General features: G+C 34.6%; 1 protein-coding gene across 3 annotated transcripts; it reads right to left on the reverse strand.

The window, feature by feature from the left end:
- Window positions 1-19912: 19912 nt before the first annotated feature.
- LOC139895918 (patatin-like protein 7) lies at window positions 19913-24732 on the reverse strand. Of its 3 annotated transcripts, XR_011776074.1 has the most exons (5): window positions 23522-24732; window positions 22247-22539; window positions 21542-21724; window positions 20230-21111; window positions 19913-20107 (listed from the first exon to the last, which is right to left on the reverse strand). XR_011776074.1 is itself a non-coding variant. In XM_071878465.1 (3 exons), exons 1-2 carry the CDS (start codon window positions 24611-24613, stop codon window positions 22267-22269), a joined length of 1365 nt encoding a protein of 454 aa, XP_071734566.1. In that variant the 5' UTR covers window positions 24614-24732; the 3' UTR covers window positions 21123-21724; window positions 22247-22266. The 3 variants fall into 3 exon arrangements, 1 of the variants encoding a protein (XP_071734566.1); XR_011776073.1 differs by lacking the exon at window positions 21542-21724; XM_071878465.1 differs by lacking the exons at window positions 19913-20107; window positions 20230-21111 and having other exon boundaries at window positions 21123-21724.
- Window positions 24733-27765: the final 3033 nt, after the last annotated feature.

Raw genomic sequence — 27765 nt, forward strand, 5'->3', positions numbered from 1 at the left:
AATAAAGCAAGATTAGTTGCTCAAGGGTATAGACAAGAAGAAGGGATAGATTATGATGAGACTTTTGCTCCTGTTGCTAGAATTGAAGCTATTAGACTGTTTCTGGCATATGTTGCACACAAAGATTTCAAGGTGTTTCAAATGGATGTGAAGAGTGCTTTCCTGAATGGTAAATTGCAAGAAGAGGTGTATGTGAAACAACCTCCTGGTTTTGTAAGTAAGAAATTTCCTAAGCATGTTTACAGATTGAAGAAAGCACTGTATGGTCTGAAGCAAGCTCCCAGAGCCTGGTATGATACCTTGTCAACATTTATTCTAGAAAAGAATTTTTCCAGAGGAGCCATTGACAAGACTTTGTTTATCAAAAAGGACAAAGGTGATGTGTTACTTGTTCAAATTTATGTTGATGCCATTATTTTTGGGTCTACTAATCCACACTTATGAAAATGGTTTTCTGACATTATGTCTGAAGAGTATAGAATGAGCAATTTATGTACTTTAAACTATTTTCTTGGGTTGCAAATTAAACAGAGTTCTGAAGGCATTTTTATTAACCAAAGTAACTACATTTCTGACATGTTAACTAGATTTGGTTTTAAAAATTGTTCTACTTTAAGAACTCCAATGAGTGTTTCTGAAAAGCTTGATAAAGATGAATCTGGAAAACTCACTTGTCAATCAACCTATAGAGGTATGATTGGATCTTTGCTATACTTAACTGCTAGTAGACCTGATATAATGTTTGCTACATGTCTTTGTGCACGTTACCAATCAGATCCTAGGGAGTCTCATTATAAAGATGTGAAAAGAATTTTTAGGTACTTGAAAGGTACCCCTAACCTGGGTCTTTGGTACTCCAAAGACACAGGGTTTGATCTAATTGGTTACACAGATGCAGACTATGCAGGTTGCAATTAGACAGAAAAAGTGTAGTGACCCGAACTTTTCCATGTTTATATATATTAATTGAGATTGATATTTACATGATTAAATGTTTCCAACATGTTAAGCAATCAAACTTGTTAAGACTTTATTAATTGAAATATGTTTCATATAGACAATTGACCACCCAAGTTGACCGGTGATTCACGAACGTTAAAACTTGTAAAAACTATATGATGACATATATATGGATATATATATATAGTTAACATGATACTATGATAAGTAAACATATCATTAAGTATATTAACAATGAACTACATATGTAAAAACAAGACTACTAACTTAATGATTTTTAAACGAGACATATATGTAACGATTATCGTTGTAAAGACATTTAATGTATATATATCATATTAAGAGATATTCATACATGATAATATCATGACAATATAATAATTTAAAATCTCATTGATATTATAAACATTGGGTTAACAACATTTAACAAGATCGTTAACCTAAAGGTTTCAAAACAACACTTACATGTAACGACTAACGATGACTTAACGACTCTGTTAAAATGTATATACATGTAGTGTTTTAATATGTATTTATACACTTTTGAAAGACTTCAATACAATTATCAAAATACTTCTACTTAACAAAAATGCTTACAATTACATCCTCGTTCAGTTTCATCAACAATTCTACTCGTATGCACCCGTATTCGTACTTGTACAATACACAGCTTTTAGATGTATGTACTATTGGTATATACACTCCAATGATCAGCTCTTAGCAGCCCATGTGAGTCACCTAACACATGTGGGAACCATCATTTGGCAACTAGCATGAAATATCTCATAAAATTACAAAAATATGAGTAATCATTCATGACTTATTTACATGAAAACAAAATTACATATCCTTTATATCTAATCCATACACCAACGACCAAAAACACCTACAAACACTTTCATTCTTCAATTTTCTTCATCTAATTGATCTCTCTCAAGTTCTATCTTCAAGTTCTAAGTGTTCTTCATATATTCTACAAGTTCTAGTTACATAAAATCAAGAATACTTTCAAGTTTGCTAGCTCACTTCCAATCTTGTAAGGTGATCATCCAACCTCAAAAAATCTTTGTTTCTTACAGTAAGTTATCATTCTAATACAAGGTAATAATCATATTCAAACTTTGGTTCAATTTCTATAACTATAACAATCTTATTTCAAGTGATGATCTTACTTGAACTTGTTTTCGTGTCATGATTCTGCTTCAAGAACTTCGAGCCATCCAAGGATCCGTTGAAGCTATATCTATTTTTCTCTTTTCCAGTAGGTTTATCCAAGGAACTTAAGGTAGTAATGATGTTCATAACATCATTCGATTCATACATATAAAGCTATCTTATTCGAAGGTTTAAACTTGTAATCACTAGAACATAGTTTAGTTAATTCTAAACTTGTTCGCAAACAAAAGTTAATCCTTCTAACTTGACTTTTAAAATCAACTAAACACATGTTCTATATCTATATGATATGCTAACTTAATGATTTAAAACCTGGAAACACGAAAAACACCGTAAAACCGGATTTACGCCGTCGTAGTAACACCGCGGGCTGTTTTGGGTTAGTTAATTAAAAACTATGATAAACTTTGATTTAAAAGTTGTTATTCTGAGAAAATGATTTTTATTATGAACATGAAACTATATCCAAAAATTATGGTTAAACTCAAAGTGGAAGTATGTTTTCTAAAATGGTCATCTAGACGTCGTTCTTTCGACTGAAATGACTACCTTTACAAAAACGACTTGTAACTTATTTTTCCGACTATAAACCTATACTTTTTCTGTTTAGATTCATAAAATAGAGTTCAATATGAAACCATAGCAATTTGATTCACTCAAAACGGATTTAAAATGAAGAAGTTATGGGTAAAACAAGATTGGATAATTTTTCTCATTTTAGCTACGTGAAAATTGGTAACAAATCTATTACAACCATAACTTAATCAACTTGTATTGTATATTATGTAATCTTGAGATACCATAGACACGTATACAATGTTTCGACCTATCATGTCGACACATCTATATATATTTCGGAACAACCATAGACACTCTATATGTGAATGTTGGAGTTAGCTATACAGGGTTGAGGTTGATTCCAAAATATATATAGTTTGAGTTGTGATCAATACTGAGATACGTATACACTGGGTCGTGGATTGATTCAAGATAATATTTATCGATTTATTTCTGTACATCTAACTGTGGACAACTAGTTGTAGGTTACTAACGAGGACAGCTGACTTAATAAACTTAAAACATCAAAATATATTAAAAGTGTTGTAAATATATTTTGAACATACTTTGATATATATGTATATATTGTTATAGGTTCGTGAATCAACCAGTGGCCAAGTCTTACTTCCCGACGAAGTAAAAATCTGTGAAAGTGAGTTATAGTCTCACTTTTAAAATCTAATATTTTTGGGATGAGAATACATGCAGGTTTTATAAATGATTTACAAAATAGACACAAGTACGTGAAACTACATTCTATGGTTGAATTATCGAAATCGAATATGCCCCTTTTTATTAAGTCTGGTAATCTAAGAATTAGGGAACAGACACCCTAATTGACGCGAATCCTAAAGATAGATCTATTGGGCCTAACAAACCCCATCCAAAGTACCGGATGCTTTAGTACTTCGAAATTTATATCATATCCGAAGGGTGTCCCGGAATGATGGGGATATTCTTATATATGCATCTTGTTAATGTCGGTTACCAGGTGTTCACCATATGAATGATTTTTATCTCTATGTATGGGATGTGTATTGAAATATGAAATCTTGTGGTCTATTATTATGATTTGATATATATATATATATATAGGTTAAACCTATAACTCACCAACATTTTTGTTGACGTTTTAAGCATGTTTATTCTCAGGTGATTATTAAGAGCTTCCGCTGTCGCATACTTAAATAAGGACGAGATTTGGAGTCCATGCTTGTATGATATTGTGTAAAAACTGCATTCAAGAAACTTATTTTGTTGTAACATATTTGTATTGTAAACCATTATGTAATGGTCGTGTGTAAACAGGATATTTTAGATTATCATTATTTGATAATCTACGTAAAGCTTTTTAAACCTTTATTGATGAAATAAAGGTTATGGTTTGTTTTAAAATGAATGCAGTCTTTGAAAAACGTCTCATATAGAGGTCAAAACCTCGCAACGAAATCAATTAATATGGAACGTTTTTAATCAATAAGAACGGGACATTTCAGTTGATATCCGAGCGTTGGTCTTAGAGAACCAGAATTTTGCATTAGTGTGTCTTATCGAGTTTGTTAGGATGCATTAGTGAGTCTGGACTTCGACCGTGTTTACTTGAAAAATGATTGCTTAACAAATTTTGTTGGAAACTATATATTTTTAACATGTGAATATTATGTGATATATTAATCTCTTAACGCATTTGATATTATGTGATAGATGTCTACCTCTAGAACAAGTCCCATTGACTCACCTAATAATAATGAAGAGTCAAATGTAAATTGGAATGATTCGTGGACTGATTCACAAGTTCCCGAAGAGGAACCGGAAGAAGAGTCGGAACCGGAAGAAGAATCGGAACCGGAAGAAGAATCGGAACCGGAAGAAGAATCGGAACCAGTGGGGGAAATAATAAAACGGTTAAGTAAAAGAAAATCCTCAACCAACCGACCAAGGTTAATTATGGTCAATGGTGTTTCCGCCAAGGAAGCAAAATATTGGGAGGATTACCAATTCTCCGATGAATCGGATTCCGACGAGAATTCCGATGATGTTATAGAAATTACCCCAACTGAATTTAAAAAGGCAAAAGAAAATAATAAGGGAAAGGGCATAAAAATAGAGAAATCTAATTCCAACCCCGATGAACTTTATATGTATCGTCAACTCCCGAAGTCTTTAAGTTGTAACAATGACCCGGGAACCTCTAAACCACCAGGTTTTTCTAAACCAATGTGGAAAACGACGGCTCGTATTAGGGGAACATCATATATCCCTAGAAACTTGGCAAAACGAACCAAAATCGAAGAAGAAGAAACAAGCGAGTCGGAATAAGATAGTTGTATTCGTGTGGTGTAATATATGTAATATAGTGTGCTTATGCTTTATGATATATGTAAAAATTGCTTGTATTAATAAGTATTTTTTTTTTATGAATCTAACTCTTGTCTATTTTACAGTATAAAAACACAAAATGGATAGACAACCCAATATTTTAAGAGACCTACCCGGAGACATGATTGATGAAATCTTGTCTAGAGTCGGTCAGAATTCTTCGGCACAACTATTTAAGGCGAGATCAGTTTGTAAGACATTTGAAGAACGTTCTAAGAATGTCTTGGTTTATAAGAGACTTTCGTTTGAAAGATGGGGGATATCACATTGGGAAACTCATAAGTTACGATGTGTTTACTTTGACGCATATATTGCGGGGAACCCAAATGCTATTTTACGCAATGGGTTAAGAAATTATTTTGACTCAATATATCCGAATATTGGACTTCGTGATTTAGAAAAAGCGGCTAACATGCAACATAAAGAAGCATGTTATGCTTACGGATTAGTAATGTTCGCTTCTCACCAAAGTGAGAACAAGAACATCGGGCTACAACTATTAAACAAAACGTTCCCACAAGTGACGGAGTCGGTAATTGGGGTAAGAAATGAGGTTTTTAGATTGTTACGGGACTGTTGGACATTACGTAACTCTCGTCCCTTTGACGACGTTACAACACGGTGTCTTATCAACGGCCATAACGGTTATGTTCTACAAGACCAAGGATGGGAAGTAATCCTAGTAAAACCAGAATGCATGACTTGTTTCTGGACGTATGAATTACGTGTCTTTATTGCCTTTGCTGAACGACTTGTGTACTAGCTAGAATTATCTTCACAACCATCTTGTATCAAATTTATTGTGTGCTATATTTCATGCTATATGTAAAATAAGCGGTATTGTAAGTTTGTAAAATATTGTGTAAAAGTTTGAACGCGAAATATTACTATAATCAGTTTTTCATATAGAATTGTAGTAGTTGAATTGTATATTAGCTACTAAGTATGAACTAAACGGGTAGGTACTACCCGAATTTAAACTTATAAAACGCTAATATGAAGAAAAAGCTTTTATAAATGAGTTCATATTATGCTACGAAATACTATTAACTACTCTTAATATTCTGTATGATTAACTTGTTCCATTTGACTATTTTGAAGGAAATGGCACCGACTACTCGACACACCGTGAATATGAATGAAGAGGAATTCCGTACTTTTCTAGCTTCAAACATAGCCGCAGTACAGGCTGCGCTACATACCAACAATAACCTTGGATCTAACAGTACAGGAAATCGTGTAGGATGCACCTACAAAGAATTCACTGCCTGCAAACCTTTGGAATTTGATGGAACCGAAGGACCGATCGGATTGAAACGGTGGACCGAGAAGGTCGAATCGGTGTTTGCCATAAGTAAGTGTACTGAAGAGGACAAAGTGAAGTACGCTACGCATACCTTCACAGGTTCTGCGTTAACATGGTGGAATACCTATCTAGAGCAAGTGGGACAAGATGATGCGTACGCACTACCGTGGTCAGCATTCAAGCACTTGATGAACGAGAAGTACCGTCCCAGAACCGAGGTCAATAAGCTCAAGACAGAACTTAGAGGGTTACGAACCCAAGGATTTGATATTACCACGTACGAAAGACGATTCACAGAATTGTGCCTATTGTGTCCGGGAGCATTCGAAGATGAGGAAGAGAAGATCGACGCGTTTGTGAAAGGATTACCGGAAAGAATCCAAGAAGATATAAGTTCACACGAGCCCGCCTCCATACAACAGGCATGTAGAATGGCTCACAAACTAGTGAACCAGATTGAAGAAAGAATTAAAGAACATACTACTGAAGAGGCCAATGTGAAGCAAGTCAAAAAAAAGTGGGAGGAAAACGGTGATAAGAATCACCAATACAACAACAACAGCAATTACAACAATAATCGCAACAATTATCCCAACAATCGCAACATCAATCGCAACTACAACAAACGGCCCAACAACAACAACAACAACAACAACAACAACTACTACAATCATCCTAACAACAATAATAACCGCAACAACAACAACAATCAGAAGCAGCTATGCCAAAGGTGTGAAAAGTATCACTCGGGGTTCTGCACCAAATTTTGCAACAAGTGTAAAAGAAATGGTCATAGCGCGGCGAAGTGTGAGGTCTACGGACCAGGGGTTAATTGAACGAAAGGAACAAATGGTGTCGGAACGAGTAATGGCGGAGCAAGTAGTGTCGGAGCAAGTTATGCCAATGTAGTTTGTTATAAATGTGGAAAATCGGGCCACATTATTAGAAATTGCCCGAACCAGGAGAACACGAATGGACAAGGCCGCGGAAGAGTTTTCAATATTAATGCGGCAGAGGCACAGGAAGACCCGGAGCTTGTTACGGGTACGTTTCTTATTGACAATAAATCTGCTTACGTTTTATTTGATTCGGGTGCGGATAGAAGCTATATGAGTAGAGATTTTTGTGCTAAATTAAGTTGTCCATTGACGCCTTTGGATAGTAAATTTTTACTCGAATTAGCAAATGGTAAATTAATTTCAGCAGATAATATATGTCGGAATCGAGAAATTAAACTGGTTAGCGAAACATTTAAGATTGATTTGATACGAGTAGAGTTAGGGAGTTTTGATGTGATAATCGGTATGGACTGGTTGAAAGAAGTGAAAGCAGAGATCGTTTGTTACAAAAATGCAATTCGCATTATACGAGAAAAAGGAAAACCCTTAATGGTGTACGGAGAAAAGGGCAACACGAAGCTACATCTTATTAGTAATTTGAAGGCACAAAAACTAATAAGAAAAGGTTGCTATGCTGTTCTAGCACACGTCGAGAAAGTACAAACTGAAGAAAAGAGCATCAATGATGTTCCCATTGCAAAAGAATTTCCCGATGTATTTCCGAAAGAATTACCGGGATTACCCCCACATCGATCCGTTGAATTTCAAATAGATCTTGTACCAGGAGCTGCACCAATAGCTCGTGCTCCTTACAGACTCGCACCCAGCGAGATGAAAGAACTGCAAAGCCAATTACAAGAACTTTTAGAGCGTGGTTTCATTCGACCAAGCACATCACCGTGGGGAGCTCCTATTTTGTTTGTCAAGAAGAAAGATGGTACATTCAGGTTATGTATCGACTACCGAGAGTTGAACAAACTTACCATCAAGAACCGCTACCCACTACCGAGAATCGATGACTTATTTGATCAACTACAAGGCTCGTCTGTTTATTCAAAGATTGACTTACGTTCCGGGTATCATCAAATGCGGGTGAAAGAAGATGATATTCCAAAGACTGCTTTCAGAACACGTTACGGTCATTACGAGTTTATGGTCATGCCGTTTGGTTTAACTAATGCACCAGCTGTGTTCATGGACCTTATGAACCGAGTGTGTGGACCATACCTCGACAAGTTTGTCATTGTTTTCATTGATGACATACTTATTTACTCAAAGAATGACCAAGAACACGGTGAACATTTGAGAAAGGTGTTAGAAGTATTGAGGAAGGAAGAATTGTACGCTAAGTTTTCAAAGTGTGCATTTTGGTTGGAAGAAGTTCAATTCCTCGGTCACATAGTGAACAAAGAAGGTATTAAGGTGGATCCGGCAAAGATAGAAACTGTTGAAAAGTGGAAAACCCCGAAAACTCCGAAACACATACGCCAGTTTTTAGGACTAGCTGGTTACTACAGAAGGTTCATCCAAGACTTTTCCAGAATAGCAAAACCCTTGACTGCATTAACTCATAAAGGGAAGAAATTTGAATGGAATGATGAACAAGAGAAAGCGTTTCAGTTATTGAAGAAAAAGCTTACTACGGCACCTATATTGTCATTGCCTGAAGGGAATGATGATTTTGTGATTTATTGTGACGCATCAAAGCAAGGTCTCGGTTGTGTATTAATGCAACGAACGAAGGTGATTGCTTATGCGTCTAGACAATTGAAGATTCACGAACAAAATTATACAACGCATGATTTGGAATTAGGCGCGGTTGTTTTTGCATTAAAGACTTGGAGGCACTACTTATATGGGGTCAAAAGTATTATATATACCGACCACAAAAGTCTTCAACACATATTTAATCAGAAACAACTGAATATGAGGCAGCGTAGGTGGATTGAATTGTTGAATGATTACGACTTTGAGATTCGTTACCACCCGGGGAAGGCAAATGTGGTAGCCGATGCCTTGAGCAGGAAGGACAGAGAACCCATTCGAGTAAAATCTATGAATATAATGATTCATAATAACCTTACTACTCAAATAAAGGAGGCGCAACAAGGAGTTTTAAAAGAGGGAAATTTAAAGGATGAAATACCCAAAGGATCGGAGAAGCATCTTAATATTCGGGAAGACGGAACCCGGTATAGGGCTGAAAGGATTTGGGTACCAAAATTTGGAGATATGAGAGAAATGGTACTTAGAGAAGCTCATAAAACCAGATACTCAATACATCCTGGAACGGGGAAGATGTACAAGGATCTCAAGAAACATTTTTGGTGGCCGGGTATGAAAGCCGATGTTGCTAAATACGTAGGAGAATGTTTGACGTGTTCTAAGGTCAAAGCTGAGCATCAGAAACCATCAGGTCTACTTCAACAACCCGAAATCCCGGAATGGAAATGGGAAAACATTACCATGGATTTCATCACTAAATTGCCAAGGACTGCAAGTGGTTTTGATACTATTTGGGTAATAGTTGATCGTCTCACCAAATTAGCACACTTCCTGTCAATAAGAGAAGATGACAAGATGGAGAAGTTAGCACGACTGTATTTGAAGGAAGTCATCTCCAGACATGGAATACCAATCTCTATTATCTCTGATAGGGATGGTAGATTTATTTCAAGATTCTGGCAGATATTACAGCAAGCATTAGGAACTCGTCTAAACATGAGTACTGCCTATCATCCACAAACTGATGGGCAGAGCGAAAGGACGATACAAACGCTTGAAGACATGCTACGAGCATGTGTTATTGATTTCGGAAACAGTTGGGATCGACATCTACCGTTAGCAGAATTTTCCTACAACAACAGCTACCATTCAAGCATTGAGATGGCGCCGTTTGAAGCACTTTATGGTAGAAAGTGCAGGTCTCCGATTTGTTGGAGTGAAGTGGGGGATAGAAAGATTACGGGTCCGGAGATTATACAAGAAACTACCGAGAAGATCATCCAAATTCGACAACGGTTGAAAACCGTCCAAAGTCGACAAAAGAGCTACGCTGACATTAAAAGAAAAGATATAGAATTTGAAATTGGAGAGATGGTCATGCTTAAAGTTGCACCTTGGAAAGGCGTTGTTCGATTTGGTAAACGAGGGAAATTAAATCCAAGGTATATTGGACCATTCAAGATTATTGATCGTGTCGGACCAGTAGCTTACCGACTTGAGTTACCTCAACAACTCGCGGCTGTACATAACACTTTCCACGTCTCGAATTTGAAGAAATGTTTTGCTAAAGAAGATCTCACTATTCCGTTAGATGAAATCCAAATCAACGAAAAACTTCAATTCATCGAAGAACCCGTCGAAATAATGGATCGTGAGGTTAAAAGACTTAAGCAAAACAAGATACCAATTGTTAAGGTTCAATGGAATGCTCGTAGAGGACCCGAGTTCACCTGGGAGCGTGAAGATCAGATGAAGAAGAAATACCCGCATCTATTTCCAGAAGATTCGTCAACACCTTCAACAGCTTAAAATTTCGGGACGAAATTTATTTAACGGGTAGGTACTGTAGTGACCCGAACTTTTCCATGTTTATATATATTAATTGAGATTGATATTTACATGATTAAATGTTTCTAACATGTTAAGCAATCAAACTTGTTAAGACTTTATTAATTGAAATATGTTTCATATAGACAATTGACCACCCAAGTTGACCGGTGATTCACGAACGTTAAAACTTGTAAAAACTATATGATGACATATATATATATATATATATATATATATATATATATATATATATATATATATATATATATATATATATATATATATATATATATATATATATATATATATATATATATATATATATATATATATATATATATATATATATATATATAGTTAACATATCATTAAGTATATTAACAATGAACTACATATGTAAAAACAAGACTACTAACTTAATGATTTTTAAACGAGACATATATGTAACGATTATCGTTGTAAAGACATTTAATGTATATATATCATATTAAGAGATATTCATACATGAAAATATCATGATAATATAATAATTTAAAATCCCATTGATATTATAAACATTGGGTTAACAACATTTAACAAGATCGTTAACCTAAAGGTTTCAAAACAACACTTACATGTAACGACTAACGATGACTTAACGACTCAGTTAAAATGTATATACATGTAGTGTTTTAATATGTATTTATACACTTTTTAAAGACTTCAATACAATTATCAAAATACTTCTACTTAACAAAAATGCTTAGAATTACATCCTCGTTCAGTTTCATCAACAATTCTACTCGTATGCACCCGTATTCGTACTCGTACAATACACAGCTTTTAGATGTATGTACTATTGGTATATACACTCCAATGATCAGCTCTTAGCAGCCCATGTGAGTCACCTAACACATTTGGGAACCATCATTTGGCAACTAGCATGAAATATCTCATAAAATTACAAAAATATGAGTAATCATTCATGACTTATTTACATGAAAACAAAATTACATATCCTTTATATCTAATCCATACACCAACGACCAAAAACACCTACAAACACTTTCATTCTTCAATTTTCTTCATCTAATTGATCTCTCTCAAGTTCTATCTTCAAGTTCTAAGTGTTCTTCATATATTCTACAAGTTCTAGTTACATAAAATCAAGAATACTTTCAAGTTTGCTAGCTCACTTCCAATCTTGTAAGGTGATCATCCAACCTCAAGAAATCTTTGTTTCTTACAGTAGGTTATCATTCTAATACAAGGTAATAATCATATTCAAACTTTGGTTCAATTTCTATAACTATAACAATCTTATTTCAAGTGATGATCTTACTTGAACTTGTTTTCGTGTCATGATTCTGCTTCAAGAACTTCGAGCCATCCAAGGATCCGTTGAAGCTAGATCCATTTTTCTCTTTTCCAGTAGGTTTATCCAAGGAACTTAAGGTAGTAATGATGTTCATAACATCATTCGATTCATACATATAAAGCTATCTTATTCGAAGGTTTAAACTTGTAATCACTAGAACATAGTTTAGTTAATTCTAAACTTGTTCGCAAACAAAAGTTAATCCTTCTAACTTGACTTTTAAAATCAACTAAACACATGTTCTATATCTATATGATATGCTAACTTAATGATTTAAAACCTGGAAACACGAAAAACACCGTAAAACCGGATTTACGCCGTCGTAGTAACACCGCGGGCTGTTTTGGGTTAGTTAATTAAAAACTATGATAAACTTTGATTTAAAAGTTGTTATTCTGAGAAAATGATTTTTATTATGAACATGAAACTATATTCAAAAATTATGGTTAAACTCAAAGTGGAAGTATGTTTTCTAAAATGGTCATCTAGACGTCGTTCTTTCGACTGAAATGACTACCTTTACAAAAACGACTTGTAACTTATTTTTCCGACTATAAACCTATACTTTTTCTGTTTAGATTCATAAAATAGAGTTCAATATGAAACCATAGCAATTTGATTCACTCAAAACGGATTTAAAATGAAGAAGTTATGGGTAAAACAAGATTGGATAATTTTTCTCATTTTAGCTACGTGAAAATTGGTAACAAATCTATTCCAACCATAACTTAATCAACTTGTATTGTATATTATGTAATCTTGAGATACCATAGACACGTATACAATGTTTCGACCTATCATGTCGACACATATATATATATTTCGGAACAACCATAGACACTCTATATGTGAATGTTGGAGTTAGCTATACAGGGTTGAGGTTGATTCCAAAATATATATAGTTTGAGTTGTGATCAATACTGAGATACGTATACACTGGGTCGTGGATTGATTCAAGATAATATTTATCGATTTATTTCTGTACATCTAACTGTGGACAACTAGTTGTAGGTTACTAACGAGGACAGCTGACTTAATAAACTTAAGACATCAAATTATATTAAAAGTTTTGTAAATATATTTTGAACATACTTTGATATATATGTATATATTGTTATAGGTTCGTGAATCAACCAGTGGCCAAGTCTTACTTCCCGACGAAGTAAAAATCTGTGAAAGTGAGTTATAGTCCCACTTTTAAAATCTAATATTTTTGGGATGAGAATACATGCAGGTTTTATAAATGATTTACAAAATAGACACAAGTACGTGAAACTACATTCTATGGTTGAATTATCGAAATCGAATATGCCCCTTTTTATTAAGTCTGGTAATCTAAGAATTAGGGAACAGACACCATAATTGACGCAAATCCTAAAGATAGATCTATTGGGCCTAACAAACCCCATCCAAAGTACCGGATGCTTTAGTACTTCGAAATTTATATCATATCCGAAGGGTGTCCCGGAATGATGGGGATATTCTTATATATGCATCTTGTTAATGTCGGTTACCAGGTGTTCACCATATGAATGATTTTTATCTCTATGTATGGGATGTGTATTGAAATATGAAATCTTGTGGTCTATTATTATGATTTGATATATATATATATATATATATATATATATATATATATATATATATATATATATATATATATATATATATATATATATATATATATATATATATATATATATATATATATATATATATATATATATAGGTTAAACCTATAACTCACCAACATTTTTGTTGACGTTTTAAGCATGTTTATTCTCAGGTGATTATTAAGAGCTTCCGCTGTCGCATACTTAAATAAGGACGAGATTTGGAGTCCATGCTTGTATGATATTGTGTAAAAACTGCATTCAAGAAACTTATTTTGTTGTAACATATTTGTATTGTAAACCATTATGTAATGGTCGTGTGTAAACAGGATATTTTAGATTATAATTATTTGATAATCTACGTAAAGCTTTTTAAACCTTTATTGATGAAATAAAGGTTATGGTTTGTTTTAAAATGAATGCAGTCTTTGAAAAACGTCTCATATAGAGGTCAAAACCTCGCAACGAAATCAATTAATATGGAACGTTTTTAATCAATAAGAACGGGACATTTCAAAAAGCACTTCTGGTGGATGTCAATTATTAGGTGGAAAGTTGGTTAGCTGGTCCAGTAAAAAGCAAAATTCAGTGGCTACTTCCACAGCAGAAGCTGAATATTTAGCAGCAGGAAGTTGTTGTGCTCAGTTACTTTGGATGCAACATCAACTTTTGGATTTTGGGTTAACATTGACCAAAACTCCAATAATGTGTGACAATGAAAGTGCAATTGCTATTACTGAGAATCCAGTGTTTCACTCCAGAACCAAGCATATTGAAATCAGACATCATTTTATAAGGGATTGTGTTAAAAAGGGCAAAGTGTTTTTAAAGCATATTGGTACTAAAGATCAATTGGCAGATATTTTCACTAAGGCACTTCCTGAAGAAAGGCATTTTTATCTGCTTGGACAACTTGGAATGTTAAATCCATCTATTGAAATGTTGTCCAGTGATGATATTTCTTGAGTCTGAATTATTTTCTTAGGGTCTGGGTGACGTAATATTGTTCAGAGTTTGGGAAAGTTTACTCAAGTGTATTTTTGTGTATAAATTTGTTTCCTTCTTTAGTCAAATAAAGTTTTTTTTTTTAAAGTTCGTTTTTAGGTTAAAATTTTTTTCTTTATTCTATTTCCTAAAATAAAAGGGTCAAATTTGGTATTAATGAAGGGAGTTAATGGTAACCTTTTGCAAATTTTTGTCAGGAGTATTAATTTGATAATGATTGTATCAATCTTTTTGATAACTTTTTGCTATAATGCATTGGATCAATCTTGACCGTGCAGACCAACCTGCAGATTCTGAGCAATCGAAGTCTGAGTTGTTACCCCAGAATTGAATTGAATTGATTGTACAAATTGCCATTCTCGAGTATCTTTTCCGCCCTACACCGACACCGGGTTTAGTTGGCTCGGTAATTTTACTCGACGTGTGGTTGTTTCGAAACAGGGAACAACTTTGAATACACAAGCTTGTAACCCGCGGATGAACCGCACACTAGAGCCTTATTGGGGCTAAAACCAATAACGAGAGCCTTTTTGGTATCATTGGAATTAACGGTATACTCCACCCCATGATGTTACACATACAGAGCAGGATGAGGACATGAATGAGGAAATCCCACCTCATTCTAACCCATCTTCTCCCGCTGCTACTGAATAAAATCTCCATTTAACCAACCTTATGAGCTCACCAACTCATATTGAGAATGTTCCCATACTTGAAAACTTAGTTGTTTCAGCACCCATGGATTCACATCAAAAATCTATTAGGCAAGGTGCTACAAGTACAACTCCATCACCTCTGCTAGAGGTTGGTGAGGGGAGTGCTTTGACCCAACCTGAACCAACTAGGTTAGTAAGCTTGGATTCCCACATTATAGTTGCTGAGAAAACTCCCTCAGTTAACTTAATTCAAGAAGTCTCAATCCTGGACTCATCAAACCAAATTCAAAATCCAGTTTCAATGGCTAAACCTACAGTTACCTCAGACACAAGTCTGCCATTCCTCTCTCCAAATATCCAATCCTTACACTTGCTAGCACAGGCTGCCAATGTTTCATCCATGTCACATGATGAAATACAGGTCTCAAACTCTTCTATGTCCAGGGATCGCCCTACTTATCACCAGAAAGGTTGTGAGGACATGCAAACTTTACCCCTAAACATTGGCTCCACTTCACAGGCTGAGGCACCAGTCAATGTGGTTGGCCTGCATCAGGCTTTGACTACTTTGACTAAGAAGTTTGGTGACAAACTTTTGGGTGTGCAGTCTCAATTTAATAAAATTAATCTTCACTTGAATAATAATTTTGTTTCTAAACATGAATTGATGGAGGTCAGGAGGATGGTAGGGGATATGCAGGGTTTTGGTGGTTCTAATGATGCAGTGGGTGTAACAGATATTGGTGATAGATTGAATGCTTTAGAGAAGAGGTTGGAAGGTGTTGATGAAATCAGGCAATGTTTTACAGGTTTTGCTTCTGATGTTAAGACACTCCAAGAACAACAAGCTGAGATTTGGAAGTTTTTGTCTACTCTCTCTGTGGATGATGTCAAAAAGGGGGAGAAAAGGAAGAGGTTAGATGGTGAAGGCATTGAGGGGGAGTCATCAAAGAAAGCTCAGGTTGAGGGGGAGCAACAGATTCAGGGGGAGGATGCTGATAGAGTTGAAACTCAAGTGATTGTTTGTGATGATACTCAAATGGTTGAAACTCAGGTGGTTGCCAGTCATACTCAAACAGATGGTGTTCAAACAGGTGGTGTTGGTAATGATCAGGAGAATGCTACTGTTGTTGCTGCTATGCAAGATAAGTTAAGGGTTCATATGAATAAAAGATTTAAATTCAGAAGGTATGCAGGGGATGTGGTCAAGGTTGAGATTGATAAATCAGAGCTTGAAGGTGTAACTTTGTTGTTAACTATGACACATTTTTCTGATAGGAGGTTAAGAGTTAAGTTGAACCAAATTGTTCGTTTAGGGTTCTGTGAATGGAAAGGGTTAGCTGTGTGTATCCAGGAGTGTGCAGATGATCAAGTTATAGTGCAAGAAGTATTGAAGAGGGTATCTAGTTTGGTACACTTAGTATTTGAAGAAGGGTTTATAAGTTTCAAGGATTATGAGATATTTTGTGGGATGTTTGATCAAGAGATGAAGGAGAGGAGGGTTAAGGGTCATGTAGAGAGGTATGCTGTTCCAGAACATTTAGAATTTGTTGATGAAAGGTATATTGAGTATTTAGATGCTTTAATGTTCAAAACAAATGGAAATCAAAGGATGATGATGAGAGTTGAGCAGTTTGAAGGAGCTAGTATTGAGTTGTTGATTGGTTTGTTGACTAGGTGTGTGACAGAGCAGACTTATCCTTTCAGAGTTAAATTGGTGAATCACTTGTATAGTAAACTTCCCATGTTGAAGAAAATTAAGTATATGAAGAGCAAGTGCAGGTTGATTGAAAGAGAGTTTGCAGAGTTGAACAAGTAGATGGACAGGTGGTTTTGACATCATCAGATAGGGGGAGATTGTTGGAAAAATAATCTGATGAGTCAAAAACATTTTGCAAGTTTTTAGAGTCTGAAGTTGTAGAGTCTGAAGTTGCAGACTCTGATGTTTGGTGAAGTCAACGTTTTTGGTTTTCTTGATGGCTAAGATAAGGAGGATTTTGGAGATATGTTTATATTTTAAGAAGATATATGTTTTGATTTGATTTTATCTCCAGAGGATAAACTCTAGAATTGATTTCGAATATTTGTTTAGTTTAAGTTTATCTTTTCCTTATTTGTAGCAAAGTAGTTTTGGAAACCAAATTTCCAGATTTGGTTTTTGATCTGTATAAATAGGGACGTGTGCTTTTCATTCAATGTATCTTTTGGCACGATCAATATTATAAAACATATATTTCATATCGTGTTCTCTCAATTCTTGTTCTTATAATTCTTATTTATTGTTCAATTGAGAGTCTGGTGTTCATAGTTGAACTTATCCTTATATTTACTTAATATTAAAAAGATGTCTTGATTTGCTCAACCTTGTTACCTTGATCATGAAACGTGGCTCGTGTGAAGAGGGAAAACACTTTTTGACGGCAATTGTGTGTTAAACAAATCAATGAGAACAAAAAAGAATTGATTTGGGATAGTGTGTTCACTTTCAATATTTGTCAAGGTCATCATTATTAACAACCACCAACTAATTCTTATCCACACACATACTCCATTATTTAACGTCACTAATCTAAATACTTAACTTTTCTTGAATTTTATAAACTAAAATACCAAGAACTGACAACGCCTTCTTTGACTAAATAATCATCACATATTCCATTAACTTTTTGTCATATGGTTAGAGGGAATATTTTGGTGTTGTGAAATTTTAGGTGAGAGCTATGAGGTGATATTTTCACATTCAAAATTTATTTTTTCACCATTATTTCATGTCTCTGTTCTCAAAATATCCCTTGTTTGATTATAATAAGAAAATTGTGTAAGTCATCATTAAGGGTAATTCAGTACATTCAAGTGGATATAGTAAATGTTTTGGTGGAAATATCAATTCCCCTTATGTTAATGTAATAGTGTTGTGGGAAGGGGGTCTTTATGATATTGTTGTGTAGGGGCTAGGAGTTTTGTAAAATGATTTGTATAATATGCTAAAATCTGATTGTTAGTCGATTGAAATAAGGGATTAAATATAGGGAAAAATATATGAAAATGCATTGAACTTTCATCAAATTCCATCCAACTTTGAAATCTCCTATTGTATGCATTTAACTTTCTAAATTATTCTATTGTATGCATTGAATTACCTATTGTTCAGGTAGCCGGTCAATATGTAGAAAAGTTACATGGTTGATCCCTCAACTTAACGCCCGTTAAAATTTTCCGTTAAGTCTTATCTTATCTACCATTCTCTTCATAAATTCTTTTTTTTTTTTCATCTTCTTCTTTTTTCATGAGAGATTCATCATCACCATTACATTCATTCATTGGATCATTTTACAAGCAGAACAAAACTAAAGCTTCGATCTGATTACCAAAACCAGATTCGTATCATCTTCGAATCTAAATAATCTAAAAGGAAAACATAACTGGTTCATCTTTACCTTCACCACGTTCGTTATTTTCATATCCAAATTTGGGCGTTTCTTGTTTTGAAAATTAAATAGAAAACTAAGATTAGATTCATGTTCCTGATTTAAAACCTAACTTTCGTCAATAAACCGATATCGTTTTCATCAACTGAAGTGTCTTCATCCAATCAACAAATGTCAACAGGATGAGCTATTTGGGTTATCTCAACGATTTTCATATAAGATAAAATTCGGATTCGTATTATTATTTACTTGTTTGAACTATTTGAGTCATAAAACCGGATTAAAATCATCTTTCATTTAGCTAATTTTCAGATCTGAGTTAAAAAGTTTTTAAACCTAAAATCTAAATTTTCAATGCAGATTAATCTTGTGTTTTTTAGGTCACGAATTTAATTTTCGAGTGTTAAGTGACTGATTTGGAACAAATTTCTTGTAGTAATCGTTATCTTAAAACACAAAAAATTCGATTTTAATTTTACGTTCGTAACTTGTGTAGCTCATGTTTCAGAATTTGATTTTATCAATGAACAAGATTAAAGAATGGCCAAGTGCAATCTTGGAGTCAATTCACAATCTCGTGTGTTTGTATTAATCCACTTAAACATGTAACTTGAAATTGATATAACTTTGTTTTCATAAACGAACTGAAATTAATGTTAGATCTAGAACTAGTTTGTGCATCTAGATTCGATTTAATTGGTCATGACACTTAGATGATTGATTATGAATGTTGAAGTTGAATCTAATGATTACGATATATGTATGCACATGAGATTTTTGATTGAGATGGTGTTCTGAAGGCTTGAACTAAATTAAGTTTTAAGAAATAATGATGATGATGAAGATGATGAATGATGAAGATGATGATGTTTTATTTAACAAAGGAACCAATGAAATTAGGATTTACATCTTGAGGGACTAATAATGTAAATATATAATTTATAGTTACCTATTATAATAGGTTAAATACATACAATATAATAATTTAGAAAGTTAAATATATACAATAGGAGATTTCAAAGTTGGATGCATACAATAGAAATTTGGTGAAAGTTCGATGCATTGTCATATACTTTTCCCTTAAATATAATAATAATAATAATAATATATTAAACAATGTATTTATTAGAAAATAAAGAAAAAACCTGATTGGTCGAGATAGTGTTGTGGGTATCGTTTCCCCCGTGCCCTCACGGTAGAACGGCCCCTTGAGCTTGTTGTGGGCTGTCACTTACTACGATGAGACTTTTTAAAAGTTGAGAGATGGTGTGTAAACTGTGTCAAAATTTTGAAAAAGTTATGTCAAAATTATATGGTGGAAAATTATTCCATAAATCCATAGATATATTAAAAATGAATTGTTCAAGATGCATGGTCATTCTCACACACGTTAATACCTTACGAATGCTCTAGAACGCCCCAATATACTGAAATTTGATGACAAATTAGATTGTGAACATTGTTTAATCCGTTTTTTCTTCAAAATCTTTGAAATATTTATCTAGTGAAACTCGAAGCTGGCACCTCTAATCAGGTGAATCTCGAAGCCGATGCTTATGTCTCTTATCAGGTGATACTCGAAGCCGATGCCTCTTGTCAGATCAAAACGTCTTACAGATGCACCAATTTGAAGATAATTCAATGCACAAGCCCTTAACTAAGCTTTATGCAAACACCTTCTAACGTATTTTATATACATCACAACTTGTTTGGAGCCTCCACATTCTCTTTTCACATACATACATAGATCAAATAATTAAATAATCATGTGAACCACACAAGTTTATATGTAGGACATTTTTCAACTCAATTTCCCCGTGGGGTTTGTTTTTATATTATGTTACAGATCCCACATCATCACCATATACACAAGTTGCGAAGCGAAACTATAAAAGGTACTCCGTAGTACAAGTGGGCCTTGTAAGTTATAACCAAGCTCATTTTCTTTCTTTACAGTTTATGCTATAATTATCTTTTCCTGGGACTTGAATATACATTTGAACTCTAAATAACTTAAGAATCAAGTGGGCCTTTAACGAATAATTGTACTTATATGATGCAATTAGATTAGATACCCCACACACACTATACACCAATCACCATACATACACAAAGCAAACGGAGTGGAGACCACATTTCACCAACAACATGCATCCATAACATCAACTTTACTTCTTTGTTTTGATAGTTTGAGTGTCCTTTCCCCTAACTTTAACACTAAAGACTCCCACTTTGAAAGTAAAATATAACTTCTATGCATAACTTGAAATTCCACCAACCTTGCATTACATAATAAACTTAAACTTAGTTACCAAAAAAACCATTTCTCAGTTTAAAACCAGTTTAAGCAGCAAGTGCAAGTAAAATTCATCGTGTCAAATATAGATATATCACATTATTGATCTTGAGTTGAATGGGCCAACAAATTTATTTTTAAACCGGCATAAGAAATAAGAACTAGGCGTGTGTACATAAAAGTTGGAAAGAAACACAGAGAGAAACATCGAGCGAAACACTGAGGGGAGTGGAGAAGCATTGGACATTAGTGTCTTTGAAGAACAACGGTGACGAATTTGTCTACCACTCCTATGCTCTTACGTACAGGCAGTAACACAAACTCGAACTTAAAGTAAGCTTATTTCCATTAGGTATATATTTGAAATTACTTAAACATCCTCCAAGTAGTCCAACAGGTGATGGAGGACCTACCCTGAAATATTTTAAAAGGCTTCTTCCCCACCACCCTGAAAAGGTCACCGTCCCTGGTTGTCGATTTAACAACACAGTAATTTCAACAGGTGCATTATTGATTTCTTGTCTTTTTCTCTCAATTCAAAGTAAGCAAAAGGCCTTGAGGTATCACTACCACTTATCATACACCACTATATGACACTACAAAAAAAAAAAAAAAAAAAAAAAATGCTCATATGTGACGATCTTTTAGTGACGACTCAATATTTGATCACTAATAATGCTATTTAGTTACCATTAAAAAAGTGGTCACTAAATTTTGGTCACTAAATGATATTAGTGACCAAACAAATGGTCACTGTAGTGATCAATTTTGGTATTTTGGTCTCTAAAAGTATTTTGTGACGGATCTATAGTGACGAGAAGTGACCAACCTATTTTGGTCACTAACTTGATTTAGTGACCATTTTAGTGTTATTAGTGACAAATAGCCTTGGTCACTAAAGTTAATTTTTCTTGTAGTGTGACTTGACTTCACTTATCTTCAACCCCATAAAAGTAAATAAGACCGTGTGTGTCAGTAGGACAGGCGTAGGCAAACCGACAGTAGGAAGACCAAGTCAGGACGTTCTCCCTTGGATTTCGCTCTATGTATATTACTATGATGATCAATACATAATATATAAATACTGACTTTTTGACTACTTATGATCATAAGCGTACCTTTAGAGTGACTAGTTTGATTATGTACGTTCGTGGGTGGATTGTTTAAGAGCAACAGTGGGAGCAATGCGGCAACTCCTCCTCTGATGCTCTAAAACAAGTTCTCCAGCAAACCAGTCAAGTTTCTCAAAATTGGTCTGCTCACTAATCTTTTTGCCACCAAAGAGCACTGATTCAACATTCTTCTGTCTCAGCATCTCGTCAGCCATTGTTGTTAACATTTTTACATTGCTAGGACTAGGGTCCGAGTCAACATTAATTCCGGAGTATTGACCCAAGTCGGATCCATTTGCCTGTGAAGGGTAACAACAGCTCTTAGGTCCCAAAATCTAAGATAACTTTAAATAATTACAATGCATGGTAACAAAAAGATAAAAAAGATATCAGGACATAGGGATAAGCAATTTAGCAACCAGTTGCCAACCACATTAAACACAAAATATGATGCCTTTAAACAGACAATTCAAGACTATAAGGTAGTGTTTCTAATTGTTTTCACTATATAATTTTGTCGAAACATGATTTGACAGAAGATCTCCCAACATGAACATGGTTTAATCATCTGTAAGTGAGTAAATGAACTAAAAATAGTGATTAGCTTTTACTGTTCGGATTACTCGGGAGGCCGAGTATTTTTACTCTGGTATACACAGCGTAACCAAATTAATTCGTGATGGTTTTTAAAATCATCTCTATCCACTACAAGATATAAACTTGAGAGTTTATGCAAAGATCTCATGGCCCCAACTACCGAGCTCTTATGAAAAGTTATAAGTAGCTCGATTAATGTGGTATTGTAAATAGTAAACATTTTGATGGCGTCTAAGAATTTTTTTTTAGACCTATTTATTGGCCGGAAGTTCATTCGGAAGTAATCTCCCTATCTATAGAACATTGAGAGGGAGGACTTTCTCTACTCTTGTCTAGGTGGAGAAATGACTTATCTACTAGGATAGGGGAAGGATTGTCTACATCTTACCTCCTCGAATTTAGTTTTGTTGTTGTTGTAAATCGTAAACATTAAAATGATCCTGTCTTTACTCACTTTACTCAACCGGTCTTTTTCTATAAAATTTTTACTGTAAACGTTTTACATAAACTTGCTAAACTATCCGATTATTATTTTAAATTTTCGAGCATCCTTTAATTCAAAAGTATTGTACACAACGATAACATATCGACTATATATAAGGAAATTTACAATACTTTTAAACAGATTAACGAATTAGAAAAATCATTAACTACTAAATAAATATCCAAAGTTTGTTTTTGTACCTGGATACGGACATAGTTACTTGAACTGGTTTGACCAAAGGCCATAGCAACAGAATGGTCAACCGTATCGGCTAAAGTATCACCATAAATTCTAGCCATAGGACGACACCATTGACTATCTTTCCATCCTTTGACTTTTTCATAACTACAACTTCCTTCTAGAAGCTGACCTGTCCCAAGTGAAAGTACCAAAATGTCCTCCACTCCTCGCACGAACGGGAACTCTTGTTTGTTATGTAACACGTGCGTAATCGCCGCAGCTGTAGGATTACTCATAGCTAAACCACCATCAACCCCCACACAGCTACTCTTTCCGTCCGTTGATTTCATTAACACCGGGTCAAACAAACCTGGAGACGCTGACGTGGCACTACAAACCTCCCACAGATTAAAATTAAAACTATCAGTTTCTAAAGCGTCGGCACGTGAGAACAAAAACGGAGCTGAGCTGGCGAGATCATAGCACGGGATTAAAACCGGTTTTAAAGTATTTTTTAAAGTCAAACTTTTCCCGTTCACCGTGAATAATTCTTTCATTGCAGTTTCAAATCCCGTTCGCGCGTGATTACACGAGCCACCGCCAAATAACCGTTTGAATTTGGATTTCGGCTTTTTAACACCGTACAGTCGACTTCCTTGCTCTGTTAAAAGGCGCCACGTGTCATCCGCTTTGAAAATCGGACGGTTCTGGTTGTTATTTCCGAACAACATCGCCGTGAATACACCTCCGATTCCGGTACCAGCGGCGACGTCGAAGTAATCGGCAATTCTGGCGTTAGGATTACCGGATTTTTGTTTCAACGCTTTTTCGAGGTACGCTAGGGTTTTACCTGCAAATATAGTTTTCATTCCGCCGCCGTCGATCGAAAGAATGCAGATTTTTCCTCTTTGATTCTTCATCGATTGAGCGCCGGCGGATGCTGTCGGTGTAACGGAAAGTTGCGGAGAAAGGTGTTTAGGTTTCCGAACGTTGTGGTCGTCATAACCGAATAAGAATTTGCTTTCGAGGATTGAAAAGATTTCGTAGCTGAGTTTATCGGTGTCGATACTTGGCTCGTGTAGCGTTTCTAATAACGAGTTATTTGAATTCATGTTTTGATTAATTAGCAACGATTAATTGAAAACCCTATGTGGTAGTAATTGTATCTGTATTTGTGAATGTAAGTATTAATTAAAGCTTGATATATGTATGACTTTAATCATATTTTGAGAATAAGAAAAGGGGGTGAGCATATAAAAAATGGGTGATGATTCGTACACCATCAATTTTTAGCCGTACACCACCAAACATGCTTTACAGTGTTGTACAGTACAACATCATAATGCATGTTTGGTGGTATACGGCTAAAAACTGGTGGTGTACGGATCACTTCCCATAAAAATGGAAGGAGACAAATGGAAGACGTGAGAAAGGGGAAAAAAACACATTAATTCTAAAAGGTTTTTGCTTCATTGTATGACTCTTTTTAGTTAATTAAGTACTATTAATTAATTAATTAAAAATGAAATGGAATTAGAGGCCGTTTGTTCTTTTTGCTTTGATCACTTTTTTTTTCTTTAATTTTTAATATTGAACAACTATTTACTATTTACACTGATCCTCATCCACTAATTTTTATCTCATACACACTTTTTTCAATAAATGGACAAGTTTGCCCTTAACATTAGCATAAAGACAAAGATGGAGATAGTAATTAATATAAGGGTAGGATTGGGTTTTCATGTAAAATAGTGTGTATAGATCAAAAAGTGGTGTGTGAAGATCACCTCCCTTATCTAAATCTAGAGATTATAAAGGACAAAGTTTATGAATAGTATTTTTTACGACGTTATCACATTACATCTAAACTTCTTGAATTACTAGATCGATTACACAGTTACACAATCACTCTTTCTCTTTATCTCTTACAATCGAAGCTATTGACGATCTGATTACATTCTTGATGTTCTTTTTGTTAATCTGATTTGTGTTTACATTGTTTTTTTACCAATAAACATAATTAAATAAATAGTAAGGCTATTCACGAACATGTGAATTACCCTAATACAACTTACAACACTAACATAATGATTTACATCCAATCTTTTGACCCATATGATAATAGACCAATAAAGGCACAATAGGATAAAATGTGAATTACCATAATATAACTTGCAACACTAAATGATTTACATCCAATATTTTGACCCATATGTTAATAGACCATACAAGGCACAATATGATAAAGTAAACAGACCAAACAACCTATTAAACAAAAAGCTACCTTAGATCAATAATCACAATTGCGTCGACCACACATAAAATTGAAACGGTTCATATAATTTGGACGCAAAAGCTCAAGGAAAGGGCTTGAGCTTTATCGCCTGCACCACCGAAGACCAACACGAGTAAATCCCTATTAAACGTCACCTTGTTCCCAGTGATTCATATAGACCATTAATTGACAGAATTGATAAATTGTATAGTCTAACAAGATGCACAACACATAAGTCCAAGAGTCCTTACTTTTCTAAAACCAATTGGTGATAGAGGGACTTCCCTTTTGACTTATATGAATACATTTGTTTTTGTCCATTACCGATGTGAGATAACTTCTCAACAAACATGCGTTACTAAAAATGATGTAAAGTATTGTATAATATATAATATTATAAAGAAACGCCGGACTAAAAATAATAGTGTATGAATCATTATTTTTCATAATTACAGCTAAACATGACTGAGAATGACTAAATTACGGTATTGTATAATTCCTCATTTATTGATATACGAGTTTTATTGTTTCATAAACTTATTTCCATTTCAATTACATAAATATTGGACAACTCGAAATTCACTATTAACTTTGATATACGAGTATTAATTATAGACATACATTAAAGTTGTACCTATTAACATAAATTTACGGTGGATTTAACATAGTAGAAAATAAAAATATCATTAAATTTTTTTAAAAGTATATAAATACTCCGTATATGGTAGAGCAGGGACCCCTAAATTGGTAGGTTTTCTGGTGGAAGTGTGTGTGTACAGTAGTCCTGGACGTGTGGAGCTCATTTAAGTAACAATGACAAAATACGGTATCGGCCGTCGGTGGTATAAATGGAGGCCCACTAACTTAGCTGGACTTTCTGTTGGGGCCCACTTAATCTGTTTTATTCCGTTTTCAGAGGAGTACATGCTCCGGACGGTTTACATACCAAACCTAACCAAACCATACAATCGATCAAATATGGAACACGTGAAATCGTATTCAAATTTCTATTCATTTAAATTTTTGTTCATTTATATTAATATTCTTTTTGTTAGGAAGAGGGGATCGCCTGAACGTTGAGAGATATAAATTTGAGAGAAAAACAACTCTATTACTCACAAGAATAGATTTACAGAGTATTACAAAACTCTTAAAAAACTCTCAAAACTCACACACACTCTCTAGGTTGTGATTACACTTCTCTGAGTGATTTAGGATAATTTACAACTGAGTTTTGCAAATCTATTTATAGTAAAAATTCTATGGCGGTGGAATGGTGTGAACGGAGAAGGTTGGCGGCCGTCATCGTCATCAACTTTGCTACTTCCATATGAGTTGTCAAGGTTGCCTACTTTGAATATCTAGAAGGTGGGCTTCTAGATTGTAGGCTGGAAATCTTCAATTCTCCCCCTCCAGCCGAATCCACAAACATTCCAGTTATGTCTCTGCATAACTCCAACTTCTCTCGAGTCACCACATTTGTTAACATATCCGCAGGATTCTCCTTTGTATGGATCTTCACTAGTCTCAACAGTTGTCGATCAATTACCTCGCGTATCCAGTGATAGCGAATATCAATATGTTTTGTACGGGAATGGTACATGGAGTTCTTGCTCAAATCTAGAGCACTCTGACTGTCACAATGTACCTTGTACTCCTTTTGCTTGATTCCAAATTCTTGGAGATAACGCTTTAACCACAACATTTCTTTTCCAGCTTCTGCGGCAGCAATATACTCTGCTTCAGTTGTGGATAATGCAACACACTTTTGTAGTCTTGACTGCCATGAAACAGCTCCTCCTGCAAAAGTGTAAATGAATCCTGAAGTAGATTTCCTACTATCAGGATCTCCGACCATATCCGCATCTGTATAGCCTTCCAAGATTGGATCAGCTCCCCCGTAACAAAGACATAGATTCGTTGTACCCTTAAGATATCTGAGAATCCATTTTACCGCATTCCAATGCTCTTTCCCGGGGTTCGAGAGAA

Source organism: Rutidosis leptorrhynchoides, chromosome 3, assembly GCF_046630445.1.
Source record: "Rutidosis leptorrhynchoides isolate AG116_Rl617_1_P2 chromosome 3, CSIRO_AGI_Rlap_v1, whole genome shotgun sequence".
Classification (NCBI taxonomy): Eukaryota; Viridiplantae; Streptophyta; class Magnoliopsida; order Asterales; family Asteraceae; genus Rutidosis; species Rutidosis leptorrhynchoides.

Bases quoted from the DNA above. Each gene is read 5' to 3' on its own strand.
- LOC139895918 (XM_071878465.1), bottom strand. From the start codon at position 24,613: ATGAATTCAAATAACTCGTTATTAGAAACGCTACACGAGCCAAGTATC. The intron at 22,540-23,521 runs GTACAAAAACAA...TACCCTTCACAG, and splicing joins GTAACTATGTCCGTATCCAG to GCAAATGGATCCGACTTGGG.